This window comes from Hemibagrus wyckioides, linkage group LG11 (genome assembly GCF_019097595.1).
Source record: "Hemibagrus wyckioides isolate EC202008001 linkage group LG11, SWU_Hwy_1.0, whole genome shotgun sequence".
Classification (NCBI taxonomy): domain Eukaryota; kingdom Metazoa; phylum Chordata; class Actinopteri; order Siluriformes; family Bagridae; genus Hemibagrus; species Hemibagrus wyckioides.
In genome coordinates, this window is record NC_080720.1 from 314,462 (window position 1) to 340,262 (window position 25,801).

The 25,801-nt window shown below is 44.1% G+C and overlaps 1 protein-coding gene across 3 annotated transcripts; it reads right to left on the minus strand.

Moving 5' to 3' along the window:
• smarcc2 (SWI/SNF related, matrix associated, actin dependent regulator of chromatin, subfamily c, member 2) lies at positions 1-25,519 on the minus strand. Of its 3 annotated transcripts, none has more exons than XM_058403469.1 (26): positions 25,386-25,519; positions 22,494-22,613; positions 16,350-16,435; positions 16,173-16,254; positions 15,899-15,991; positions 15,683-15,752; positions 15,516-15,585; positions 14,288-14,363; positions 13,911-14,155; positions 13,524-13,645; positions 12,316-12,366; positions 12,173-12,210; positions 11,627-11,757; positions 11,373-11,444; positions 9,441-9,554; positions 6,584-6,737; positions 6,270-6,386; positions 5,127-5,189; positions 4,774-5,032; positions 4,488-4,649; positions 4,134-4,201; positions 3,937-4,057; positions 3,211-3,374; positions 2,940-3,074; positions 2,379-2,688; positions 1-2,252 (listed from the first exon to the last, which is right to left on the minus strand). In XM_058403469.1, exons 1-26 carry the CDS (start codon positions 25,494-25,496, stop codon positions 2,188-2,190), a joined length of 3,099 nt encoding a protein of 1,032 aa, XP_058259452.1. In that variant the 5' UTR covers positions 25,497-25,519; the 3' UTR covers positions 1-2,187. The 3 variants fall into 3 exon arrangements, with proteins under 3 accessions (XP_058259452.1, XP_058259449.1, XP_058259453.1); XM_058403466.1 differs by having other exon boundaries at positions 4,134-4,204; XM_058403470.1 differs by lacking the exons at positions 22,494-22,613; positions 25,386-25,519 and adding an exon at positions 21,715-21,737 and having other exon boundaries at positions 4,134-4,204; positions 16,350-16,433.
• Positions 25,520-25,801: the final 282 nt, after the last annotated feature.

The window sequence follows — 25,801 nt, forward strand, 5'->3', positions numbered from 1 at the left end:
TGATTGATGACATTTTATTGTTGAAGGTTTATGGATGTTTTTGTGAAATTAAAGAGCGATCTTTCTAAAGCGGCTGATCTGATCAGCGAAGAGCCGACATCCAACACACAACTGTTCAACTTTAACAACACAAACATCCCGAGTAGAAAAACATCACACACACACACACACACTGTTTCATAAATCACTAGTGCCTCACCACGGAAATGACAAAACCTGTGTGTGTGTGTGTGGGGGGGGTATTAAACTGCATTACTGTTGTTATGTGTGAATCTGAAACACAACACAACATAAACATAACTGAAAGTAATGTCCTCACACACACACACACACACACACACACACACACAGAGGTGGAGTGTCGGGATATAACATGACACCTTCACACAGATGAATCGGCTACACAAACATGTTATAAGTGTAAAATAACGCTAAGAGCAAAACAGAAGCATTGTGTTCATGACAGAATAATAAAAAATATAAAAATACAAAAATAAGAAGCTACACAATCACACGAGCGCAGGCGTAACTCCACCCTCTGTCACTGCTCGGGTACTCACATTCCTTCATTTAACTTCATGTGTGCACATACACACACACACACACACACACACATACACACACACACACATACACACACACATACACACACACATACACACACACACACACATACACATACACACACACACACATACACACACACATACACACACACATACACACACACACACACACACACACACACACACACACACACATACACACACACACACACACACATACACACACACATACACACACACACACATACACACACACACACATACACACACACACACACACCATTTATCTTTTTTAATGATGAATCAAGTATTTAAACACTGAATGTGTTTCACACAAACTACAAATCTGATTGGAGCAGGAAACCATTTCCATGTGGGCGTGTCTTTAAATTCATACATTAACTTTTATACAGGTTTATGACTCGGTTAAGTTGGTGATCTAACCTGCAGTGACACGCTCGACTCGTCTTAGCTCCTGATAACAAAACAGGCCGAAATGTATATCTACACTGCCTTCTAACTGGCTTCTATGGATTTAAAGACATGCCCAGATTTTCATCTGTGGTCATCTACAAGGGCCAGCATAAAGGGGCGGAGTCTCTGCAGTGGAACAGATAGGCGTTCTGACTCTTTGTGTATTTACACGTCCCTCTTCCACACTTTCAGTGTCACTTAGGTGAAGGATGTGGCTCTGCAGACCATGTAAATAAAAGAGATGTGGTCAGTGGAGCAATGTGTGGTCAGAAGTTTAGGAAATGAATCAGATCTGTGTGCTGTGAATAAAAACACTGAGTGAAATAACAGGACACACACTCACTAAACACCTGCTTCTAAACACTTAGAGAAATGGAGTGTGTGTGAAACAGGGATGAAAGACAAAGTGAAAAAGGGATGTTTAGAGGAAAGGAAGAGGAACTGTAGAGGAAGTGGAGGAACTTTAAGAGGAAGTGATGTCAGGAGTTTGCAGTGGAACGGTTCTGAAGTTTTACAGTACACATGTTCATTTACAGTCAACAAAGAAAAGTTTCAGGCTTTAACACTGTTCTGTCCATCAGGTAATAATCATGCTAACAGTTTTACTCTGACAGGAAAATACTCAAAATAAAGCGTGTAAAAAAATAAAAAGAACTGAATCCCAACAAATGGAGCAACTAAACCTAAAGCTCTGACTTCATCCTGACACAAACACAAACACCTTCATCATCATCATCATTCTGTCCTCATCATCAATACAAAAACCCAGGAGACTTTTAGTAAAATAACGTTTCTAAGTGCTTCAGGTTCAAATCTTACTTCATCATTCCAACCAGAAATAACGGGAAAAGGTTTAAAAGTGCAGCTTATGTTTTATTTCCTGTCCTGTGAGAAGCTGAAGGAGCTACAGTGAGGTGGTGGAACATCACCAGGGTTCTGTAGATAAACCACTGGACCATAGATCACACACACACCCACACTTAACACTGGTCATCAGAGTGTAGAGTCCAGAGCCTATAGAGATTAGTGTGTTGAAGTTGGATTTGTGGTCCTGAACAGTTTAATGTCAAATGTTTAAAAGACTAAAAGTCTCCCAGAAACAAAACTTCATCATCCTCTCATTCCCTCAAACCCTGTGTGTGTGTGTTCACTGTGCAGGGGTCACCGGGCCGGACGGATGGAGGGAATCTCCTGTTAGTGCAGTGCTGGAGTCTGAGAGAGAGGGGTGGGGTGGGGGGGTGTAAGGGCAGGAGAGAGAGAAGATATTAACTGTCAGAGTAACTCCAGTGCTTTAACACAGTTCTGACTGTGTGTGTGTGTGTGTGTGTTTTCTCTCACCTTGCACTGCTCCAGGCTGTGTGTTGTTGGGGGAGGAGCCATGAGAGGCAGCGGCGGGTGGGGCTTCATTGGGGTTGCTGGCAGAGGCTGCTGGGGCAAGACTGGGAGCAGGAGGTGGGGCATTAGCGTTAGGTGCCGATTGGTGGGGGATGGGCGGTGCGCTGCCAGGCTGGTTGCCGGGTTGGTTGCTATGGTGCTGGTGTTGTATCTGCTGGAAGTGCTGCTGGCGTGCCCTCATCTCCGCATACTTCAACTGCTCCATGTGGAACGCCTGACGATCAGCCAGGAGCTGCTGCCTCTGATACTCCAACTGCAAACACACACACACACACATTCTAAATCTATAGTGTGCTTGTGTTTTATCTTTAACACAAGATCTACCACATATCAGGGGTGTAATTCTACCACAGGAACCACAGCTTTCTAGTTCTTTCTTCAAAATCTTTGAAAAAGTCTCCTCAGCAATTTGAACTTAATTTAGATCAGGAGAGTTCAGGAACCTTTACCACACACGTGGAACCTTAAAGTGTGTAAGGCCCCACATTTCCCATAATGCCTCACCGCCTCTCTCTCTCGGTCCATAATGGTTTCCAGCTCCTCAAAGTGTCTCAGTTTGATCTCCAGCTTCTTCATCTGAGTCTCCACCAGTAGAGCCACTAGAGACTTGATCTTCCTCTCCTCCACTGCTGCCAGGTGCTACACACACACACACACACACACACACACACACACACACACACACACACACAAAGCATCAGTTATTCATCCTCAGACTCATTCTTGGTTCTTTTTCAGCAGCAATAAACACACACACACACACACACACACACACCTTGGCTTTAACTGCAGCAGCGGCGAGTGCAGAGGCAGCAGCTGTGGCCAGATTCCCCTCACCAACATCTCTCTCCACCTTTGCTTTCCTCTCTCCATCACTCTCTCCTTCTCTCTGTCCATCCTCTGATCCTTCTTTTCCTTCTTTCTCCTTCTCTACATCACCTGAGAGAGAGAGAGATTTATATTCACGGTAATGGTGTCTCTGCTCTTGCCACAGATTGTGACCAGATGAAGTTCTGGACTTTGACTGGCCGTTTCTTACACATTTCTGTTCTTGGTGTTGAATCACTCCAGGGTTTTAAGGGTAGTTGTACTGTAGGAAGGTGATGCTCCGCCCCCAGCCTCTGAAAGAGTTTTCTATCTAAAGTTTTTGGTTTATAAATGATTTTGTAAACTCTCCTGGTTTTCCTCCACTTCAAGAACATGATGTTTAGAGTCATAATAATGGCAGTGTAATGGTGATGTAGAAGGGGGGGGGTACTTCTGCACAGCACTGTATTACCTGTGACTCTGGTGTTGGTGTTATGTCACTGTGTGTACTCTGACCTCATACTGATCTAAGGCGGAGCAAATTTGATTGACAAGCTGTCAAAACACGTTTTATGAAATCAGCTTTGACTGTTATGTCTATACATTGTTATGTCTACACATTGTCCTCCCCCTTAATGATGTCATACTCTCCAGCCAATAGGAACACACAAACAGCAGCTCCTTCTGAACGTACCTGTGTCTGAGTCGGTCTTCTCTGCCTCCCGCTCTGCCTCCGCCTCTTTACTGCCTTCTTCTTCTTTCTTCCCATTCTCACCCTGCTTCTCCTCCTCCTCACTCGCACCATCTTTAGCCTCCTACACACACACACACACAGTTACAGTAGAGTACAGTCCACATGCTGATGTAACACTTCATTAAACACTTCAGTACCTTGTTGTTGTCTCTCTTGTCCTCCGTGTTTTGAGCATCACTGCTCTTGCTCTCGTCACTGCTCTCCTCTGCTACACACACACACACATTCAGTGGGTGATTTATATCCAAATGTAACATCACACCTTCATCAGTAGGACATACAGAGTTATATCGCACTCTCGGACATTGGCACTGGACCCAAGGCTGCTCCTCAGTAGAGATTAAATTATTCAGGAGAAATGAAAGTTCTACTCTCACACTGTGTTTAAATCTACTCTGGACTATGGTGTGTAACCATAACAAGGCTGCTAACATAGAGTCCCCTATGTGTGTATGTGTATGTGTGTGTATGTGTGTGTGTGTGTGTATTACCAGGCTTATCTCCATCTTCCAGGCCGGTTCCTGCGATGCCGCTGCCCTCCAGGCCGTACAGTGGATCTGGCCTGCCACTTACTCGGGCTGCTTCCTCCACACGCCGCACATGAGCCTCCACCAGAGCTGCTGGAACCTCCTCCTTCATCCTGGAGAACTCCTCTGCCATACACACACACAGACAAATAAAGACCATGTACACAATGACAGGGGCCAATAGTTTTACCCACAAAACCTTTATTAACTATCACAACCGACAATTGTACTTTGACCTTTGACCTCTCACCTAGAGCAGACTTGGCTGCGGCTGAGGCCACTCGTGGGTCCACCACTGAAGCCAGGAAGGCCACGGTGCTCATGACCGGGTTCCCCGCCTGGCTGAACGGAACCGGCTGATACGCCAGCGGCCCCAGAGACGTTGCACCTTCCTCCAGGTACGGGTCCTCGATGGGCAAGCGCAGGAAGTGAAGGATACACTCATCCTGTGTACGACTGCCCACGTGCTCCGACACCTTGTTCCAGTCATCCTTATACATCTCCAGACCCTGAACACAGAGAACACACAACACAGAGGTGAGATTAGCAGACAAACACAACACACACACAGACACACACACAACACAGAACTGAGTTTATTACCTCCAGCAGCAGCAGAGTTTCCTGTTCAGTCCACTCCCGTGTGGCACTTGCAGCATTTTTACCCTGTTACACACACACACACACACACACACACACACACACACACACACACACAGTGTTACAACATTAGTGTTGTGGTTGTAGTTTAATGTATTTTATAAAAAGCCCTTGACCGCTGTATTTTCAGACATCTCTCTTTACACTGCCCCTGATTCGAACCCTGGGGTGACCGAAGCGTGCCGTTTTCTCCCACAGCGTTTCTCCAGGTCCATCACCACGTCCTGCCCAATGGCCTGCTCTCACTATCACACCTACTGACCAGATATCATACACTTCCTCTGAGTCACCTGAAGACACAAACTCTCTCACCTGTCTGCACTTTTACACATACCCCACCTCACAGACTGATTGGTCAGTGGTTGGTCAGTGGTTCAGATGGTTGGTCAGTGGTTCAGATGGTTGGTCAGTGGTTTAGATGATTGGTTAGTGGTTCATATGGTTGGTCAGTGGTTCTTGGTCAGTGGTTCAGATGGTTGGTCAGTGGTTCAGATGATTGGTCAGTGGTTCAGATGGTTGGTCAGTGGTTCAGATGGTTGGTCAGTGGTTCAGATGATTGGTCAGTGGTTCAGATGATTAGTCAGTGGTTCAGATGATTGGTCAGTGGTTCTTGGTCAGTGGTTCAGATGGTTGGTCAGTGGTTCAGATGATTGGTCAGTGGTTTACAAAGGAGATCCTTTACTGCATTTATCACTCAGGAGCTGACATGAATTTTAATTTAATATAAACATGATTTGTGAGTTTAATCTATTCACAAAATAATCACTCATTAGAAGTCTACACCCACTTCATCCAGACAAACTCCGCCCATCTGTTGCTAACTAAACATGCTAGGAACATGAAGATCGTTACACACTGCACTTCACAAAGCCTCATTAGGAGCTGTTTATTTTGGAACTTTTTTGCTGCTAATACTGCTGCTATACTCTTCAATATTTCAGTCCCAGTCAGTGACCTGTGTATTTACTGCCCAGTGCTTGTCCCATGACATTTCCTTCCAGTGTTTAAAGGCTATATAAAGAAATGACCATAAAAAAAACACTTGTCTTGAAAATACAGTTGTTAATCACACAGCCTCATCATCACCTTAGACGGGCCGCTCTTCTTGCTGTACATGTCCGTCCTCAGCCCAAAGTTCTGCAGATCTGTGGGTTTGTCCTTTACTTTGTCCGGGAACGACATCATCGGCTGTGAGGACGGAGTCTGTCCACCAGAGACGGGACATCATCGAGCATTACTCATCAGTAATAACCACACGTTTATTACACTTATATTATAAGAAGAATATATTACTGACTGTGTGTGTGTGTGTATGTATGTGTGTGTGTGTGTGTGTGTGTGTATGTATGTGTGTGTGTGTGTGTGTGTATGTATGTGTGTGTGTGTGTGTGTGTATGTACCTGAGAGGCTTTTGGCTGCAGGGGTACAAGGCTGGATGGTGTATCTGCCAGGACGTGGAAGTGAGATGTGGGCGGTGGCCCCATGGGGGTGGGACGGCTCTCAGAATCCACCTGATAATTAATCAGACCCCACTGCTCCAGGAAGGCATGGACCCTGCACACACACACACACAAACACACACAAACACACACACACACACAAACACACACACACACACACAAACACACACACACAACAAACACAAACACACACACACAAACAAACACAAACACACACAAAAAACACACACAAACACAAACACACACAAACACACACAAACACACACAAACACACACACACAACAAACAAACACATACACACAAACAAACACAAACACAAACACACAAAAAACACACACAAACACACACACACACACACACACAACAAACACACACACACACACAAACACACACACACACACAAACACATACACACACACAAACACATACACACACACAAACACACAACAAACAATTAGTGTCTGTGTCGTGGTTTGTGTCTGTGTTGTAGTGTGTGTTGTAGATTGTGTCTGTTGTAGTTTGTGTTGTAGTTTGTGGCTGTTGTAGTTTGTGTCTGTTGTAGTTTGTGTCTGTGTTGTAGTTTGTTGTAGTTTGTGTCTGTATTGTAGTGTGTTGTAGTTTGTGTCTGTGTTGTAGTGTGTGTTGTAGTTTGTGTCTGTGTTGTAGTGTGTGTTGTAGTTTGTGTCTGTGTTGTAGTGTGTGTTGTAGTTTGTGTCTGTGTTGTAGTTTGCGTCTGTGTTGTAGTGTGCATTGTAGTTTGTGTGTGTTGTAGTTTGTGTCTGTGTTGTAGTGTGTGTTGTAGTTTGTGTCTGTGCTGTAGTGTGTTGTAGTTTGTGTCTGTGTTGTGGTTTGTGTCTGTGTTGTAGTTTGTGTTGTAGTGTGTGTTGTAGTTTGTGTATGTGTTGTAGTGTGTGTTGTAGTTTGTGTCTGTTGTAGTTTGTCTGTGTTGTAGTTTGTGTCTATGTTGTCATTTGTGTGTTGTGGTTTGTGTGTGTTGTAGTTTATGTTTGTGTTGTAGTTTGTGTCTGTGTTGTAGTGTGTGTTGTAGTTTGTGTCTGTTGTAGTGTGTGTTGTAGTTTGTGTCTGTGTTGTAGTGTGTGTTGTAGTTTGTGTCTGTGTTGTAGTATGTGTTGTAGTTTGTGTCTGTTGTAGTGTGTGTTGTAGTTTGTGTCTGTGTCGTGGTTTGTGTCTGTGTTGTAGTGTGTGTTGTAGTTTGTGTCTGTTGTAGTTTGTGTCTATGTTGTCATTTGTGTGTTGTGGTTTGTGTCTGTGTTGTAGTTTGTGTCTGTGTTGTAGTGTGTGTTGTAGTTTGTGTCTGTGTTGTAGTGTGTGTTGTAGTTTGTGTCTGTTTTGTAGTGTGGGTTGTAGATTGTGTCTGTTGTAGTTTGTCTGTGTTGTAGTTTGTGTGTTGTGGTTTGTGTCTGTGTTGTAGTGTGTGTTGTAGTTTGTGTCTGTGTTGTAGTATGTGTTGAAGTTAGTGTCTGTGTTGTAGTGTGTGTTGTTGTGTATTGTAGTTTGTGTCTGTGTTGAAGTTTGTGTTGAAGTTAGTGTGTGTTGTCATTTGTGTGTTGTCGTGTGTGTTGTAGTTTGTGTCTGTGTTGTAGTGTGTTGTAGTTTGTGTCTGTTTTGTAGTGTGTGTTGTAGTTTGTGTCTGTTGTAGTTTGTCTGTGTTGTAGTTTGTGTGTTGTGGTTTGAGTCTGTGTTGTAGTGTGTGTTGTAGTTTGTGTCTGTGTTGTAGTATGTGTTGTAGTTTGTGTCTGTTGTAGTTTGTCTGTGTTGTAGTTTGTGTGTTGTAGTTTGTGTCTGTGTTGTAGTTTGTGTCTTTGTTGTCATTTGTGTGTTGTCGTATGTGTTGTAGTTTGTGTCTGTGTAGTGTTGTAGTGTGTGTTGTAATTTGTCTGTTGTAGTTTGTGTCTGTGGTGTAGTGTATTGTAGTTTGTGTCTGTGTAGTGTGTGTTGTAGTGTGCGTTGTTATTTGTCTGTTGTAGTTTGTGTGTTGTAGTTTGTGTTGTAGTGTGTGTTGTAGTTTGTGTCTGTGTTGTAGTTTGTGTGTTGTGGTGTGCGTTGTAGTTTGTGTCTGTTGTAGTGTGTTGTAGTTTGTGCCTGTGTTCTGGTTTGTGTGTTGAAGTTTGTGTCTGTGTTGTAGTTTGTGTGTTGTCATTTGTGTGTTGTAGTTTGTGTCTGTGTTGTAGTTTGTGTGTTGTGGTGTGCATTGTAGTTTGTCTGTTGTAGTCTGTGTTGTAGTTTGCGTGGAAGTTTGTGTCTGTGTTGTTTGTGTGTTGTAGTTTGTGTCTGTTGTAGTTTGTGTGTTGTAATTTGTGTCTGTGTTTTAGTTTGTGTTGTCGTATGTGTTGTAGTTTGTGTCTGCGTTGTAGTTTGTGTCTGTGTTGTAGCTGTGTGTTGTAGTTTGTGTTGTAGGTTGTGCATTGAAGTTTTTGTGTTTTAGTTTGTGTATTGTAGTTTGTGTCTGTGTTGTAGTTTGTGTGTTGTAGTTTGTGTCTGTGTTGTGGTTTGTGTATTGTAGTTTGTGTCTGTGTTGTAGTTTGTGTTTTGCTTGGTGTGTTGTAGTTTGTGTGTTGTAGTTTGTGTCTGTGTTGTAGTGTTTGTTGTAGTTTGTGTTGTGGGTTGTGTGTTGTAGTTGGCGTTGTAGTTTGTGTTGTAGGTTGTATTGTAGTTTGTGTTGTAATTTGTGTGTTGTAGGTTGTGTTGTAGGCTGAGTGTTGTAGTTTGTGTTGTAGTTTTTGTGTTGTAGTTTGTGTGTTGTAGTTTGTTGTCATTTCCATGCTTTCCCCCTGACCTCATGATGGCACACACATCTCCTGCCAGGTTTCTACGGCAAGCTGTAGACGTCAAATACTCCTGTGGGTTCAAGCGATACGTATCTATCATAAAGTTCCTGTAGGCAAGATAACTGTAACAGAGAGAGACAGAGAGAGAGAGAGAGAGAGAGGGAGGGAGGGAGAGAGAGGAAGAGAATGTTATGCCCTATGTATTGAGTATTTACAGGGGTAGGACAATGAAACTGAAACACTGGCCAGTTTAGTGTTGGAGGTTTCATGGCTAAATTTGACCAGCCTGGTGGCCAATCTTCATTGATTGCACATTCCACCAGTAAGAGCAGAGTGTGAAGGTTTAATTAGCAGAGTAACAGCACAGTTCTGCTTAAAATATTGCAATGCACACAACATTATGGGAGACATATCAGAGTTCAAAAGAGGACAAATTGTTGGTGCACGTCTCGCTGGCGCATCTGTGACTAAGACAGCAAGTCTTTGTGATGTATCAAGAGCCACGGTATCCAGGGTAATGTCAGCATACCACCAAGAAGGACGGACCACATCCAACAGGAGTAACGGTGGACGCAAGAGGAAGCTGTCTGAAAGGGATGTCCGGGTGCTAACCCGGATTGTATCCAAAAAACATAAAACCACAGCTGCCCAACTCACTGCAGAATTAAATGTGCACCTCAACTCTCCTGTTTCCACCAAAACTGTCCGTCAGGAGCTCCACAGGGTCAATGTACATGGCCGGGCTGCTATAGCCAAACCTTTGGTCACTCGTGCCAATGACAAACGTCGGTTTCAATGGTGCCAGCAGCGAAAATCTTGGGCTGTGGACAATGTGAAACATGTATTGTTCTCTGATGAGTCCACCTTCACTGTCTTTCCCACATCCGGGAGAGTTACGGTGTGGAGAAGCCCCAAAGAAGCGTAACACCCAGACTGTTACATGCCCAGAGTGAAGCATGGGGGTGGATCAGTGATGGTTTAGGCTGCAATATCATGGCATTCCCTAGGCCCAATACTTGTGCTAGATGGGCGCATCACTGCCAAGGACTACCGAACCATTCTGGAGGACCATGTGCACCCAATGGTTCAAACATTGTATCCTGAAGGTGGTGCCGTGTATCAGGATGATAATGCACCAATACACACAGCAAGACTGGTGACAGAGTGGTTTGATGAACATGAAAGTGAAGTTGAACGTCTCCCATGGCCTGCACAGTCACCAGATCTAAATATTATTGAGCCACTTTGGGGTGTTTTGGAGGAGCGAGTCAGGAAACATTTTCCTCCACCAGCATCACGTAGTGACCTGGCCACTATTCTGCAAGAAGAATGGCTCAAAATCCCTCTGGCCACTGTGCAGGACTTGTATCTGTCATTCCCAAGATGAATTGATGCTGTATTGGCCACAAAAGGAGGCCCTATACCATACTAATGAATTATTGTCCTCTAAAACCAGGCGTTTCAGTTTCATTGTCCAACCCCTGTATAATGCATTATGTATGGTCTATGACAGCAGTGAGGTGTTGTGTGTCTGGAGCTTCACATTCTAATAGTTTTAATATTTCTGTAAAGCTGCTCTGAGGTCATGTTTACAGAGCCAAACTAACTGAAGATTTATATTATGATAAGTTATTGAAGAACATTTACATGTCTCACCTTCTATTTTATATAACTGACTGATGTTTAACGTGTGTGTGAAGAATAGAGAGGTGAGGAGTGTAGGTGTGTGTGTGTGTGTGTGTGTGAAGAATAAAGAGGTGAGGAGTGTAGGTGTGTGTGTGTGTGTGTGTGTGTGAAGAATAGAGAGGTGAGGAGTGTAGGTGTGTGTGTGTGTGTGTGTGTGTGTGAAGAATAGAGAGGTGAGGAGTGTAGGTGTGTGTGTGTGTGTGTGTGTGTGTGAAGAATAGAGAGGTGAGGAGTGTAGGTGTGTGTGTACTCACATCTCAGGGGTCTTAGATTTGTTCTTTCCATTGAAGAACTCAGGCAGAGCTCTGCGCTCGATAGCATGAACACTGGGGGGGGAAGATTGTTACAGACACAGGGTGGAGTAGACTGGACGAAGAGAAGACAGAAACTGTTGATGCTACAGTATATTGTGAAAACAATGAAGTGACCCTCATCTTTCACATGGATGACATTAGGCCATTATACAGTGTAATGGGTGTGTGTGTGTGTGTACATGGTATTTAGGTACCTGTTGTAGTCGAACCAGGCAGCGTAGCTGGGAATAATGATGTGGTGTGTCTGTTCTGTTACGTTATCCTCATGTAGATCAGATCCTTTCACTGGCTCTCCCTTCACACTGGCAGAACCTTCATCCTCCTCCTACAGACAACACACACACACACACCTGTTAGTAAAATAAGTGAAAGTTGTCTTTTCTACAGGAGTGATGATATAAATATAAAAGGATGTTCAGTAACAGCCGTACTTCAGTGGAGTCAAAATGAAAATGATGACCAATAGAATTAAAGGAATTTTTAGACAGACATGTAAATGTACATTAGAGACAGAAAAGCAGAAAGATGGTCCAAAACTTCCTGCCACATGTCATTCACATCAGATTCACTTAAATGAGTGAAATTAGAGAGGCCTGTGAATGACACACTCCAGTGACACACGTCATTACATAGTAGTTTAATGAACTTAATAATTAAAGAGTAATGCAATATAAGGTAAGAACAGTTCCAATACTTCTGACTACTTTACGGTATTACAGTTTCTGTAAATCATATGTTACCTTCCCCACTGTCTCCATTGCCTCATCCTCTTGTTCATCTACAACACACACGCACACACACACACACACACACACACACAGAGGACATGAGTGTTATACAACTCTGTAACTGAACAGACACATTAACACACTCATCTACTCACCTCCATCAGTCCCGCCCTTCACTGGAGTTGAGTCAGAGTCCTTTTTAGTCACTACACAAACAGAAAAACAGTGTTTATTAAATAATCTACATTTAAACGTGTGTGATTTACTGTAGAACGTGAAGGTCAACCTCATGACTGTGACCCTGTGGGATTCTGGGGGTGTGGTCAGAGTATCTGTGGAATATGGGGGGTGTGGTCAGAGTATCTGTGGAATTCTGGGGGTGTGGTCAGAGTATGTGTAGTATTTAGGGGGTGTGGTCAGATTATCTGTGGAATTCTGGGGGTGTGGTCAGAGTATCTGTGGAATACAGGGGGTGTGGTCAGAGTATCTGGGATTCTGGGGGTGTGGTCAGAATATGTCAGAGTATGTGTTGTATTTAGGGGGTGTGGTCAGAGATACTACGCAGAGCACACAAAATCATCCTCGACTCCTCCCACCCGAGTCATAAACTGTTCAACCTCCTTCCATCCAGGAGGAGATACAGGTCCATCCTCACCAGTACCAGCAGGTTCAGGGCCAGTTTTTTCCTCACAACAATAAATCTACTGACCTCTACACTACACCACTAGAACACTCACGTCTCACTACACTTCACCACCGTGCAGTTCTGCTCCACCCTGTACATTCTGTTATATCATCTCAGTGTAATATAATTATAATGTACATATATATATATATATATATATATATATATATATATATATATATATATATATATATGTATGTATGTATATATATATATATATATATATATGTATATATATATACTATCTGTAAAAACACTGTATATTATCTGTTACTGTTGTACATACAGTGTACATAATGCACACATTTTTGCACAGTATATAATTATACTTTACACTTTATCTGTAAATACAACTTGTACACACCTCTCTATACACACTCTGACACAGCCTTATTTATTGTTGTAGATATTTATATATTTATCTGCACTTCTTCATTTGCACAATTTCTACTGTTTGTACTTCTGCTAGATGATAAACAGCATTTCATTGCTATGTACCTGTATCTCTATCTATCTATCTATCTATCTATCTATCTATCTATCTATCTATCTATCTATCTATCTATCTATCTATCTATCTATATGTGGGATTATGGGGTGTGGTCAGAGAATTTAAGGGATTACAGAGGTGTGGTCAGACATTGTGTAGGATGACACACAACTGTGTTTGTGTGTTACCTGTTTTATTAAGTGTCTCCTCTGTCGCAGGTACAGGTGATGGCTCGTCCAGGTCTTTGGTCAAATCCTCCTGCTCCTCCTCCCTCTGACCTCGCTTGGACTTATTGTAGGGTGTAGTAGGCCTTTATACACACACACACACAATTTATTTGACTATATTTTATTTGTATAGCACTTTGCTATTTATATTTATTTAATTTTATTTTATTTGTATAGCACTTTTAACCAGGGACACTTTCTCAAAGCAGCTTTGTAGAAATATGATATTGTAGAATAAAAACAACAGTTTAGAATTAACTTTATATTTATCCTGAATCTGCAAACCTGAACTTTAGGCTTCTGACCAACACAGAAAAATATATCAGGTTCTCTCTCTCTCTCTCTCACCCTTTCTTGGTGTTCTTCTTCTTGCTCTCCTGAGGAGGTGGAGTTGGGGATGGTGAAGGGGAGCGTTTGCGTTTCTTGGTGTTGGCGGGTTTTTTATCTCTCCTCTCGTCTGGAGTGCTGACTTCATCTGTCAGAGTCTTAGCTGAGATCCTTTTCCTCCTTGTGCCTCCTTCACCCACCTCATAGTCTTCCTCATTCATCCACTCATTATACTGATCCAGATCCAGGATCCACTTAGCATGAACCTACACACACACACACACAAATGTCAGGGCATTCACTTAAGTACAAAACTTGTGTGTGTGTGTGTGTGTGTGTGTGAGTGAGAGAGAGAGTAAGAGAGTTATAGAGAGACAGGTGTTTCAGAGAGTTGATACCTTCCTGGGTTTCTCTGCACTGGGTGGATCCTCCACTACAGCCTCCACTTCACTGGCTGAGATCCATGTATCATAACTGCACAATAACACACACACAAACACACACACACACACACACACACACACAAACACACACACACAGAGTTACACAACTGACTTTCACTCAGGCTTCACACTTGTCTATGTTAAAGTTGAGTATTTAAAACTGAGGTCATGAGCTGTGTCTGAAATAACATTAGAATTAAAATAAAAGCTCCAGGAGATTAGAGTTATATTCATTGCATTTATTTTCATCCTATCAAACATTCTAAATGTCCATCCACTCATCCACTAACTAAACTGAGTAACTAATGACTCTATCAGACCATCGCTCCTGCGGTGGTGTAGTGGAGTTACTCTAACCTTAAAGAGCGTGCCCCCACGTGTTTTATTCCCTTTACTCCACAGCACTTTACCCACAATTACAATGTTTTATTAATCTAAACAATGACACATCAGCTTGTTTATCTGTTCATCCAGTTCCAGTTAATAATCGTAAAGCGAGTTAGTTCCTGTGGTCACTTACGTTATAGCAGCTGTAAACAGTCCTTCCCTAACAGATTCTCTTTATTCTCTCTCTAACAACACTTCACGTTACTGAGACACCAAACTCCGCTCTTCTGCTCTTTAATCTGATCTTCCTCACTGGACTCTTTTTTTTATATCTGCAGTGTCCATGATTAAATAAATACAGTGTGCAACTGACCGCTTTAAATAACTCGTCTCCTGCTCGCATATCAGAGAGGAAAGAGTTGAGGTGTGTCGTTCTGCACCTGAGCAGGTGTTGTTTGTGGTGTAGCTGACCAGGAGTTCATTAAATAACTCTCATTGTTCTTTCCGACTGAGTTTTTCCTGGACTTTACTGACCAGACCTGTAAAAATCAATCTCCTCTTAAAGTCTCCTTTTTGCTCAAAAACGCGCTTTATATCACCTTTTGTCCTTTTTTAATATTTTTTTTTCCCCTTAAATGCTCTTCACACAGGCAGGCTCCTGTGACTGGACAGAGACTCCTTCTAATTGGATGTGACTGCATCAGAGCAGGGTTTCAGAACCAAAAGTGCTGCTTTAATCCTGCTTCAGAACTACAGGTGTGAAATGTTCCTCTATCTGGACTGTTATAGAAAATTAATCAACACCTTCTGACCAATCACCATCCAGAACATACACAGGTCTAATCTGCAGTCGTACCTGTCAGGCCAGTAACCCCAGTGCAGCAGCATCTGTTTATCTCTCTTCATCACAGGACGGACCCACTCCTCTGTACACACACACACACACACACACCAGGTTATTGAACAGTGAAGGTCAATGAGTGTGTATTGTTGTGTGAGTGGAGTGATGTATCACTGTCTCACCCTCCTCCAGACTGGCGGGGATCGGAACCACCACATGAGAACTGGCCTGTTTATCATCAGTTACCGAGCCCTGAAACACACACACGCGCGTGCGCACACACACACACACACACACACACACACACACACACATGCACACACACACAGAGTTGCAAAAGTAAAAAACAGGAATTTATTGACACACAGTAGATGAGTGTGTAAGGGTTATGAAGGTACCTGGTGTCGTTTAATAATATCCTTCAGTTTTCCCAGAAGTTTGGGTTCGATCTCTGAGCTCAGGTAGATCACAGGCCGGGTCAGACAGTTATTCTGTGTAAACACACACACACACACACACACACACAGATTTATTTAGTCATAAGCAGGTGTTTTAGGGCGAAAGGTGGTTCCAGGTGGTGCTGTAATACTGTTGCAGTGAACATTACAGTGGTCACTCAGGTTGGTGCGAAGATTCCATTACTTGGTATTGTGTGGTGCTTTTGTATCTCACCTGTACCAGAGACTTCTCTATGGTCATAAACATCTCCACATTCCGGTCCATTCTAGAAGGGTTCTGGAAATCAAACCTCCGCCTGAAACACACACACACACACACACAGCTGAAGTAACAGTAAGCATGTGAGAACCCTGAGAGAAGTGTATGAGAACTGTGTGAGGAACATCTCACCATCCTTGGTCACTCTTGAACTTGTAAGCAGCAGCAAGGATGTGACACAGAGCTCCGCCCGCCTTAAAGTCCAAAAAACACTTCATCTGATAACACACACAGTTACAGTCAGAACTACTGAGTGTGTGTGTGTGTGTGTGTACTGGTAGTTTGGTGTGCGTGTGTGTGTGTGTACTGGTAGTTTGGTGAGTTGAGTGTGTGTGTGTGTGTACTGGTAGTTTGGTGTGCGTGTGTGTGTGTGTACTGGTAGTTTGGTGAGTTGAGTGTGTGTGTGTGTGTACTGGTAGTTTGGTGTGCGTGTGTGTGTGTGTACTGGTAGTTTGGTGAGTTGAGTGTGTGTGTGTGTACTGGTAGTTTGGTGTGCGTGTGTGTGTGTACTGGTAGTTTGGTGAGTTGAGTGTGTGTGTGTGTGTGTGTGTACTGGTAGTTTGGTGTGTGTGTACCGGTAGTTTGGTGAGTTGAGTGTGTGTGTGTACCAGTAGTTTGGTGAGTTGAGTGTGTGTGTGTACCAGTAGTTTGGTGAGTTGCGTGTGTGTGTGTACTGGTAGTTTGGGGTGTGTGTATGTGTGTATACCGGTAGTTTGGTGAGTTGAGTGTGTGTGTGTGTGCCGATAGTTTGGTGAGTTGAGTGTGTGTGTGTACCGGTAGTTTGGTGAGTGGAGTGTGTGTGTGTACCGGTAGTTTGGTGAGTGGAGTGTGTGTGTGTACTGGTAGTTTGGTGAGTTGAGTGTGTGTGTATGTGTGTATACCGGTAGTTTGGTGAGTGGAGTGTGTGTGTGTGGGCCAGTAGTTTGGTGAGTTGAGTGTGTGTGTGTACTGGTAGTTTGGTGAGTTGAGTGTGTGTGTGTACTGGTAGTTTGGTGAGTTGAGTGTGTGTGTACCCGTAGTTGTGTATGTGTGTGTATACCGGTAGTTTGGTGAGTTGAGTGTGTGTGTACCTGTAGTTTGGTGTGTATGTGCGTACTGGTAGTTTGGTGAGTGATGTGTGAGTGTGTGTACCGGTAGTTTGGTGAGTTGAGTGTGTGTGTGTGCCGGTAGTTTGGTGTGTGTACCGGTAGTTTGGTGAGTGGCGCGTATATGTGCTGGTAGTTTGGTGTGTGGGTGTACTGGTAGATTGGTGAGTTGAGTGTGTGTGTACCGGTAGTTTGGTGAATTGAGTGCGTGCACTGGTAGTTTGGTGTGTGTGTGTGCCAGTAGTTTGGTGAGTTGCGTGTGTGTGTGTATACCGGTAGTTTGGTGTGTGTGTGTGTGTGTGTACCGGTAGTTTGGTGAGAGGAGGATGTGTATGTGTGTGTGTGCCGGTAGTTTGGTGTGTGTATGTGTGTGTACCTATAGTTTGGTGAGTGGACGATGTGTGTGTGTACCAGTAGTTTGGTGGGTGGAGGATGTGTGTACCTGTAGTTTGGTGTGTGTGTACTGGTAGTTTGGTGAGTGGTGTGTGTGTGTGTGTGTGTGTGTGTATGTACCGGTAGTTTAGTGAGTTGAGCGTGTGCTGGTAGTTTGGTGTGTGTACTGGTAGTTTGGTGTGTGTACCGGTAGTTTGGTGAGTTGAGTGTGTGTGTGTGTACTGGTAGTTTGGTGTGTGTTTGTGTACTGGTAGTTTGGTGAGTTGATTGTGTGTACTGGTAGTTTGGTGAGTTGAGTGTGTGTGTGTGTACTGGTAGTTTGGTGTGTGTTTGTGTACTGGTAGTTTGGTGAGTTGAGTGTGTGTGTGTGTGTGTATACCGGTAGTTTGGTGAATTGAGTGTGTGTGTGTGTGTGCCGGTAGTTTGGTGAGTTGAGTGCATGTGTGTGTGTACCGGTAGTTTGGTGAATTGAGTGTGTGTGTGTGTGTGTGCCGGTAGTTTGGTGAGTTGAGTGCATGTGTGTGTGTACCGGTAGTTTGGTGAGTTGAGTGCATGTGTGTGTGTACCGGTAGTTTGGTGAGTTAAGTACGTGTGTGTGTATCGGTAGTTTGGGGTGTGTGTGTGTACCGGTAGTTTGGTGAGTGGAGTGTGAGTACCAGTAGTTTGGTGAGTTGCATGTGTGTGTGTACCGGGAGTTTGGTGTGTTGAGTGTGTGTACTGATAGGTTGGTGTGTGTGTGTGTACCAGTAGTTTGGTAAGTTGAGTGTGTGTGTATGTGTGTATACCGGTAGTTTGCTGAGTTGAGTGTGTGTGTGTGCCGGTAGTTTGGTGAGTTGAGTGTGTGTGTGTACCGGTAGTTTGGTGAGTGGAGTGTGAGTACCGGTAGTTTGGTGAGTTGTGTGTGTGTGTGTGTGTAACGGTAGTTTAGTGAGTTGAGTGTGTGTGTGTGCCGGTAGTTTGGTGTGTGTACCGATAGTTTGGTGAGTGGCGCGTGTGTGTACTGGTAGTTTGGTGTGTGGGTGTGTGTGTACCGGAAGTTTGGTGAGTTGAGTGTGTGTGTGTGTACTGGTAGTTTGGTGAGTTGAATGTGTGTGTGTGTGTACTGGTAGTTTGGGGTGTGTTTGTGTACTGGTAGTTTGGTGAGTTGAATGTGTGTGTGTGTGTGTACTGGTAGTTTGGTGTGTGTGTGTGTACTGGTAGTTTGGTGAGTTGAATGTGTGTGTGTGTACTGGTAGTTTGGTGTGTGTTTGTGTACTGGTAGTTTGGTGAGTTGAGTGTGTGTACTGGTAGTTTGGTGAGTTGAGTGTGTGTGTGTGCCAGTAGTTTGGTGAGTTGGGTGCATGTGTGTGTGTGTACCGGTAGTTTGGTGAGTTGAGTGTGTGTGTATCTGTAGTTTGGTGAGTTGAGTACGTGTGTGTGTATCAGTAGTTTGGTGTGTGTGTGTGTGTACCGGTAGTTTGGTGAATGGAGCGTGAGTACCGGTAGTTTGGTGAGTTGAGTGTGTGTGTGTGCTGGTAGTTTGGTGAGTTGAGTGTGTGTGTGTGTGTATACCGGTAGTTTGGTGAGTTGAGTGTGTGTGTACTGGTAGTTTGGTGTGTGTGTACTGGTATTTTGGTGAGTGGACTGTGCTCGTGTACTGGTAGTTTGGTGTGTGTGTACTGGTAGTTTAGTGAGTTGAGTGTGTGTGTGTGTACTGGTAGTTTGGTGAGTTGAGTGTGTGTGTACCAGTAGTTTGGTGAGTTGAGTGTGTGTGTGTACCGGTAGTTTGGTGAGTGGAGTGTGTGTGTGTAACTGTAGTTTGGTGAGTGTAGTGTGTGTGTGTGTGTACTGGTAGTTTGGTGAGTGGATTGTGTGTGTGTACCCGTAGTTTTGTTTGTGTGTACCGGTAGTTTGGTGTGTGTGTGTGCGTGTGTGTGTACATGTAGTTTGGTGAGTGGAGTGTGACTGAGTACCGGTAGTTTGGTGAGTGGAGTCTGTGTGTGTGTGTACCGGTAGTTTGGTGTGTGTGTACCTGTAGTTTGGTGAGTGGAGGATGTGTGTATGTACCGGTAGTTTGGTGAGTGTAGTGTGTGTGTGTGTGTGCGTGTGTACCGGTAGTTTGGTGAGTGGAGTGTTTGTGTACCAGTAGTTTGGTGAGTTGAGTGTGTGTGTGTGTACCGGTAGTTTGGTGAGTGTAGTGTGTCTGTGTGTGTACTGGTAGTTTGGTGAGTGGAGTCTGTGTGTGTGTGTACCTATAGTTTTTTTTGTGTGTGTGTGTACCGGTAGTTTGGTGTGTGTGTGTGCACCTGTAGTTTGGTGAGTGGAGTCTGTTTGTGTGTGTGTTTACCGGTAGTTTGGTGTGTGTGCGCTTGTGTGGTCCGGTAGTTTGGTGAGTGGAGGATGTGTGTGTGTACCAGTAGTTTGGTGAGTGGAGTGTAAGCGTGTGTACTGATAGTTTGGTGTGTGTTTGTGTACTGGTAGTTTGGTGAGTTGAGTGTGTGTGCCAGTAGTTTGGTGAGTGGAATCTGTGTGTGTACTGGTAGTTTGATGAGTGTAGTGTGTGTGTGTATTGGTAGTTTGGTGAGTGGAGTCTGTGTGTGTGTACCCATAGTTTGTGTGTGTGTGTGTGTGTGTACTGGTAGTTTGGTGTGTGTGTGTACCTGTAGTTTGGTGAGTGGAGTCTGTTTGTGTGTGTGTGTTTACCGGTAGTTTGGTGTGTGTGCGCGTGTGTGGTCCTGTAGTTTGGTGAGTGGAGGATGTGTGTGTACCGGTAGTTTGGTGAGCGTAGTGTGTGTGTGTGCATGTGTGTACCGGTAGTTTGGTGAGTGGAGTGTGTGTGTGTGTACTGATAGTTTGGTGTGTGTTTGTGTACCGGTAGTTTGGTGAGTTGAGTGTGTGTGTGCCAGTAGTTTGGTGAGTAGAGTGTGTGTGTGTACCAGTAGTTTGGTGAGTGGAGTGTGAGTGTGTGTACCAGTAGTTTGGTGAGTTGAGTGTGTGTGTGTATCGGTAGTTTGGTGTGTGTGTGTGTACCTGTAGTTTGGTGAGTGGAGGATGTGTGTGTGTACTGGTAGTTTGGTGAGTGTAGTGTGTGTGTGCGTGTGTGTACCGGTAGTTTGGTGAGTGGAGGATGTGTGTGTACCGGTAGTTTGGTGAGTTGAGTGTGTGTGTACTGGTAGTTTGGTGAGTGGAATCTATGGGTGTGTGCATGTGTGTACCTGTAGTTTGGTGAGTGGAGGATGTGTGTGTGTACTGGTAGTTTGGTGAGTGTAGTGTGTGTGTGCGTGTGTGTACCGGTAGTTTGATGAGTGGAGTCTGTGTGTGTACCCATAGTTTTGTGTGTGTGTGTACCGGTAGTTTGGTGTGTGTGTGCACCTGTAGTTTGGTGAGTGGAGTCTGTGTGTGTGTACTGGTAGTTTGGTGAGTGGAGTCTGTGTGTGTACCGGTAGTTTGGTGTGTGTGTGTACTCGTAGTTTGGTGTGTGTGTATGTGTGTACCGGTAGTTTGGTGTGTGTGTGTGTGTGTATGTGTACCTATAGTTTGGTGAGTGGAGGATGTGTGTGTGTACCGGTAGTTTGGTGTTTGTGTGTGCGTACCGGTAGTTTGGTGAGTGGAGTGTGTGTGTGTGTGTGCGTACCGGTAGTTTGGTGAGTGGTGTGTGTGTGTGTACCGGTAGTTTGGTGAGTGGTGTGTGTGTGTGTACCGGTAGTTTGGTGAGTGGTGTGTGTGTGTGTACCGGTAGTTTGGTGAGTGGTGTGTGTGTGTGTACCGGTAGTTTGGTGTGTGTGTGTGTGCGTACCGGTAGTTTGGTGAGTAGAGTGTGTGTGTGTGTGTGTACCGGTAGTTTGGTGAGTGAAGTGCGAGTACTGGTAGTTTGGTGAGTTGAGTGTGTGTGTGTGTACCGGTAGTTTGGTGAGTAGAGTGTGTGTGAGTGCTGGTAGTTTGGTGTGTGTGTGTACCGGTAGTTTGGTGAGTTGAGTATGTGTGTGTACAGGTAGTTTGGTGAGTTGAGTGCGTGTGTGTGCTGGTAGTTTGGTGTGTGTATCGGTAGTTTGGTGAGTGTAGTGTGTGTGTATGTGTACTGGTAGTTTGGTCTGTGTGTACCGGTAGTTTGGTGTGTGTGCGTGTGTATGTATATGTGTACCTGTAGTTTGGTGAGTGGAGGATGTGTGTGTGTGTGTACCGGTAGTTTGGTGAGTGGAGTCTGTGTGTGTGTGTTTACCGGTAGTTTGGTGTGTGCGTATGTGTGTTCCTGTAGTTTGGTGAGTGGAGGATGTGTGTGTACCGGTAGTTTGGTGAGTGTAGTGTGTGTGTGTACCGGTAGTTTGGTGTGTGTGCGTGTGTACTGGTAGTTTGGTGTGTGTGTATGTGTGTGTACCTGTAGTTTGGTGAGTGGAGGATGTGTGTGTGTACTGGTAGTTTGGTGTGTGTGTGTGTACTGGTAGTTTGGTGAGTGGAGTGTGTACTGGCAGTTTGGTGTGTGTACCGGTAGTTTGGTGAGTGGAGTGTGTGTGTTTGTGTACCGGTAGTTTGGTGAGTTGTGTGTGTGTGTGTGTGCCAGTAGTTTGGTGAGTTGATTGTGTGTGTGTACCGGTAGTTTGGTGAGTTGATTGTGTGTGTGTACCGGTAGTTTGGTGAGTTGATTGTGTGTGTGTACCGGTAGTTTGGTGAGTTGATTGTGTGTGTGTACCGGTAGTTTGGTGAGTTGATTGTGTGTGTGTACCGGTAGTTTGGTGAGTTGATTGTGTGTGTGTACCGGTAGTTTGGTGAGTTGATTGTGTGTGTGTACCGGTAGTTTGGTGAGTTGATTGTGTGTGTGTACCGGTAGTTTGGTGAGTGGAGGGTTGCTGACATGTCGACCGAACACTTCCTCCTGAAACTGCAGCAGCTGAACCACCAAACTGGACAGTGATTTATTTGTGGGAGGCTCCGCTTGGATATACTACACACACACACACACACACACACACACACACACAGCCTAATTAGCAGGTGATAATTACACTCTTCACTACAGTACCAGTGAATTAGACAGGAAGTTATCTCACTGCAGCTTTATTACGCTACCAATAAACAACATTAATGGGATTAAATGCAGTCCCATGTTTGTTGTTGTTTGTTGTGAGGATTTACATCATCATCACGTTTAGAGACAGAGTCATCAGTTCATCCTGCTGCTCACGCTGTGTCACAGAGCTGTGTCTCTCTGAGGTACGTGCTATCTGCCCTCTTCACACAGTCTCACAGATGGTCAGCACTGGCTAGTGTGATGGACAGGTGAGAGCAGGTAGGCCCCGCCCACTAGGGGAACACAGAGAATTCTGCCGGAGCTCCAGGTAACAGGTGAGGGTTTCTGTGGAGCCGCTCAGGAGCTCTTTAAGAATAACTGAAATTAAAGACTTTACTCTGAGTTATATTTTTTATAATAAACATCCTTTATATTCTGTAGATTTTTATTTCGATCTTATAATTCCTTCCAGCTCTCCTCCTCTCTCGTCCAGCCAGTGACCACAGGCTACACAGCTATTTTATTTACATTTTATTCCAATTACGTTAACTTTAAAGTTATATTTTATTCTGTTTAAAGAATATAATCGTGTCATTTTTAATACTTGAGTAGATTTAAGAGCAGAAACTTTTTGACTTTCAGTCTGAACATTATCTCCACTTTCACTGTTCTGTCCTGTTCCTCTCTTTCAGCTAAACTTACACACATTTCTTACACAGCTGTTCAAAGTTTTAAAGGTATTAATAATCATCAAGCTACACCGGGGGAGGGAGGGGTTTGATTTTGTGTAAAACAAAGAAAGTAAGCAGCTAACCTGAGTGATGATGAACCTGGTGTATATCTGTCTGTGTTCACTGATCTCAGCTACAGACTACTAGAAACTCTTAGTTTAGTTTAGTAATCTGTGTGCTGCAGGGTTTTGACACGACTCATAGCTCCACCCACTTTTCTGAGAGTTCATTATAACATTATATATAACAGTACGCAGAATGCTCAAACCTGATTGGCTGGAAGGTGTGGATTATTTACCTTTAACAGCTCAGGTACTTACAGAGAGAGGGAGGGAGGGAGGGAGGGAGAGAGAGAGAGAGGGAGGGAGAGAGGGGGAGAGGGCGAGAGGGGAAGAAAGGGAGAAAGGGGGGGGCAGAGAGAGAGGGAGGGAAGGAGGGAGAGAACGGAGGAGAAAAGGAGGGAGAGGATGGAGGGGGAGAGAGGGAGGGAGAGGGGGGGAAGGGAGAGAGGGAGAAAGAGACAGAGATATAGAGAGACAGAGAGAAAGAGAGAGAGAGACAGAGAGAAAGAGAGACAGGTGAGGGAGTGGTAGTTTATCTGTAGTGTAAATGAGATCAGATTATCTCTCAGATGTTCCACCAGGTCTAATCTCAGTATAAATCAGATGTAATGTGTGTTATTTGATTGGATCTGGAGATCTGATCTGTACAACACCATACAGAAATATTCACCCTGTGTTTGTTTTCCACAGTGTGTGGTGTTAAACTGGACTGAAATGGACTTCACTGTGATTATTACTAACTTTATAATATATCCATCATCACCCCATGACTGTGACCCTCATCAGTTAGTCCTGATCCAGTTTCCCTTGACCAGTGGAGTGGACTGGAGCTGTGTGTGAGGAGTCATGACCTCTGTATAAACTCTGTTCCAGAGGATGGACATAAACACACAGCAGGAGGAGCAGGGAGCCGTCTGAACAAATGTCCTGGATACGTATCGGTCAGTGTCTGGTTAGTAAAGGAACCCTACAAAGTGACATTACATTGGTTATTGTGGGTAATTGGGGTTTTTGGGGGGGTTTTGGGGGGTAATTGTGAACATGATGGTATCATCAGCACACCAGGGTTAGTTTTCAGAGTAGTTCATCATGACTCTAAATTAAATCCATTTCAGTTTCAGGTTTTAACTGGACACACTGTGGGCTAAAAACTCATGCAGTGACCATCACTATCATCTCTCATTACTCTTACAGTTTTTATGTAGTTATTATAAACACATGAACATGAACAGGTTACAATCCTCAGATCTCTTAGATTTATTTATGAGGGTTTTTTGCCTCTGATCATGTAACCTGCACTGACCACATCCACCACCGAATTCCAATTAATAATAATACATTTATTGTGAATTTGAGTTTTTCTTTGTTATTATGATAGAGTTATGGTTATGGTTTAGTGTGATGATGATGATGATGATGAAAGGGGAGGGGCACTGAAAGGGGACTGAACTGGACACAAAAAAAATCATTCACTATTTTTAGAGACGTGTACAAGCTGATTAATAAATTAAAATAAGAGAAATCAAACCGGAGGCACATCTGGATGTGTGAAGTGTGTGTGTGTGTGTGTGTGTGTGTGTGTGCGCGCGCGCGCGCGCGCTGCACACTAAAGCATATTTAGGTTTTTTTCCCTCCCGGATAAAGAAAAACGCGTCGTGTTCCTCCATCAGATCACATTAGACCTGTCTGATATATTAAAGTGATGTGTTTAAATCCCTGTGTGAAATGTTTTATCTAAATAAACCGCTGTATTTTCCTCAGGATAATCCTACATCCCCTATTGTTTGATTGCGGTTAGAGGATTTAAACAGCTGGATTTGTGTCTCCGTGTCTGTCTCTCTCCTCATCATCACCCCATCACCTCCACACATCACCTCCTGCTGCTCTTTACATGCAAATAAACCGCTAAGTACCTTTTTATAATTCTTCCCCAGCCACACGCGGACATTGTCGAACTGAGACACGGTGTCTGAGGCTTCGAAATATTTCACATTCGGCCCGCCGTCTTTCTTCCGCACCGCCATCTTTGTCTCCAGTCAGACGTGTGAGGCGGAGCGCCCTCTGCTGCCCAGCTGCGGGATTTCCTCACGCTCTAACGAGAAACGGCGTCCATTTTGGCTCAGATTAGGATTAGAAGCTTCTCTACTCTCTGTCTGTGTGTGAGCCAACATGGAGGGAGAAGGAGCACCCCTACTGCCCACAGAGTCCAGGGGCCCATCCCCCTCTATATATATATAATCTTATATGTGTATATACTTTTAAAAAAGTGGTTCTGGTTTAATGTAGTAAACTGCGAGTAAATCAATGCTATCTGAAAAACAGCATGATG

Coding starts and splice junctions, on each gene's coding strand:
- smarcc2 (XM_058403466.1), bottom strand. CDS start 25,496: ATGGCGGTGCGGAAGAAAGACGGCGGGCCGAATGTGAAATATTTCGAA. Junction 13,646..13,910: donor AAGAAGAACACCAAGAAAGG/GTGAGAGAGAGA, acceptor GTGTGTATAAAG/GCCTACTACACCCTACAATA. Junction 5,033..5,126: donor AAACTCTGCTGCTGCTGGAG/GTAATAAACTCA, acceptor CTCTGTGTTCAG/GGTCTGGAGATGTATAAGGA.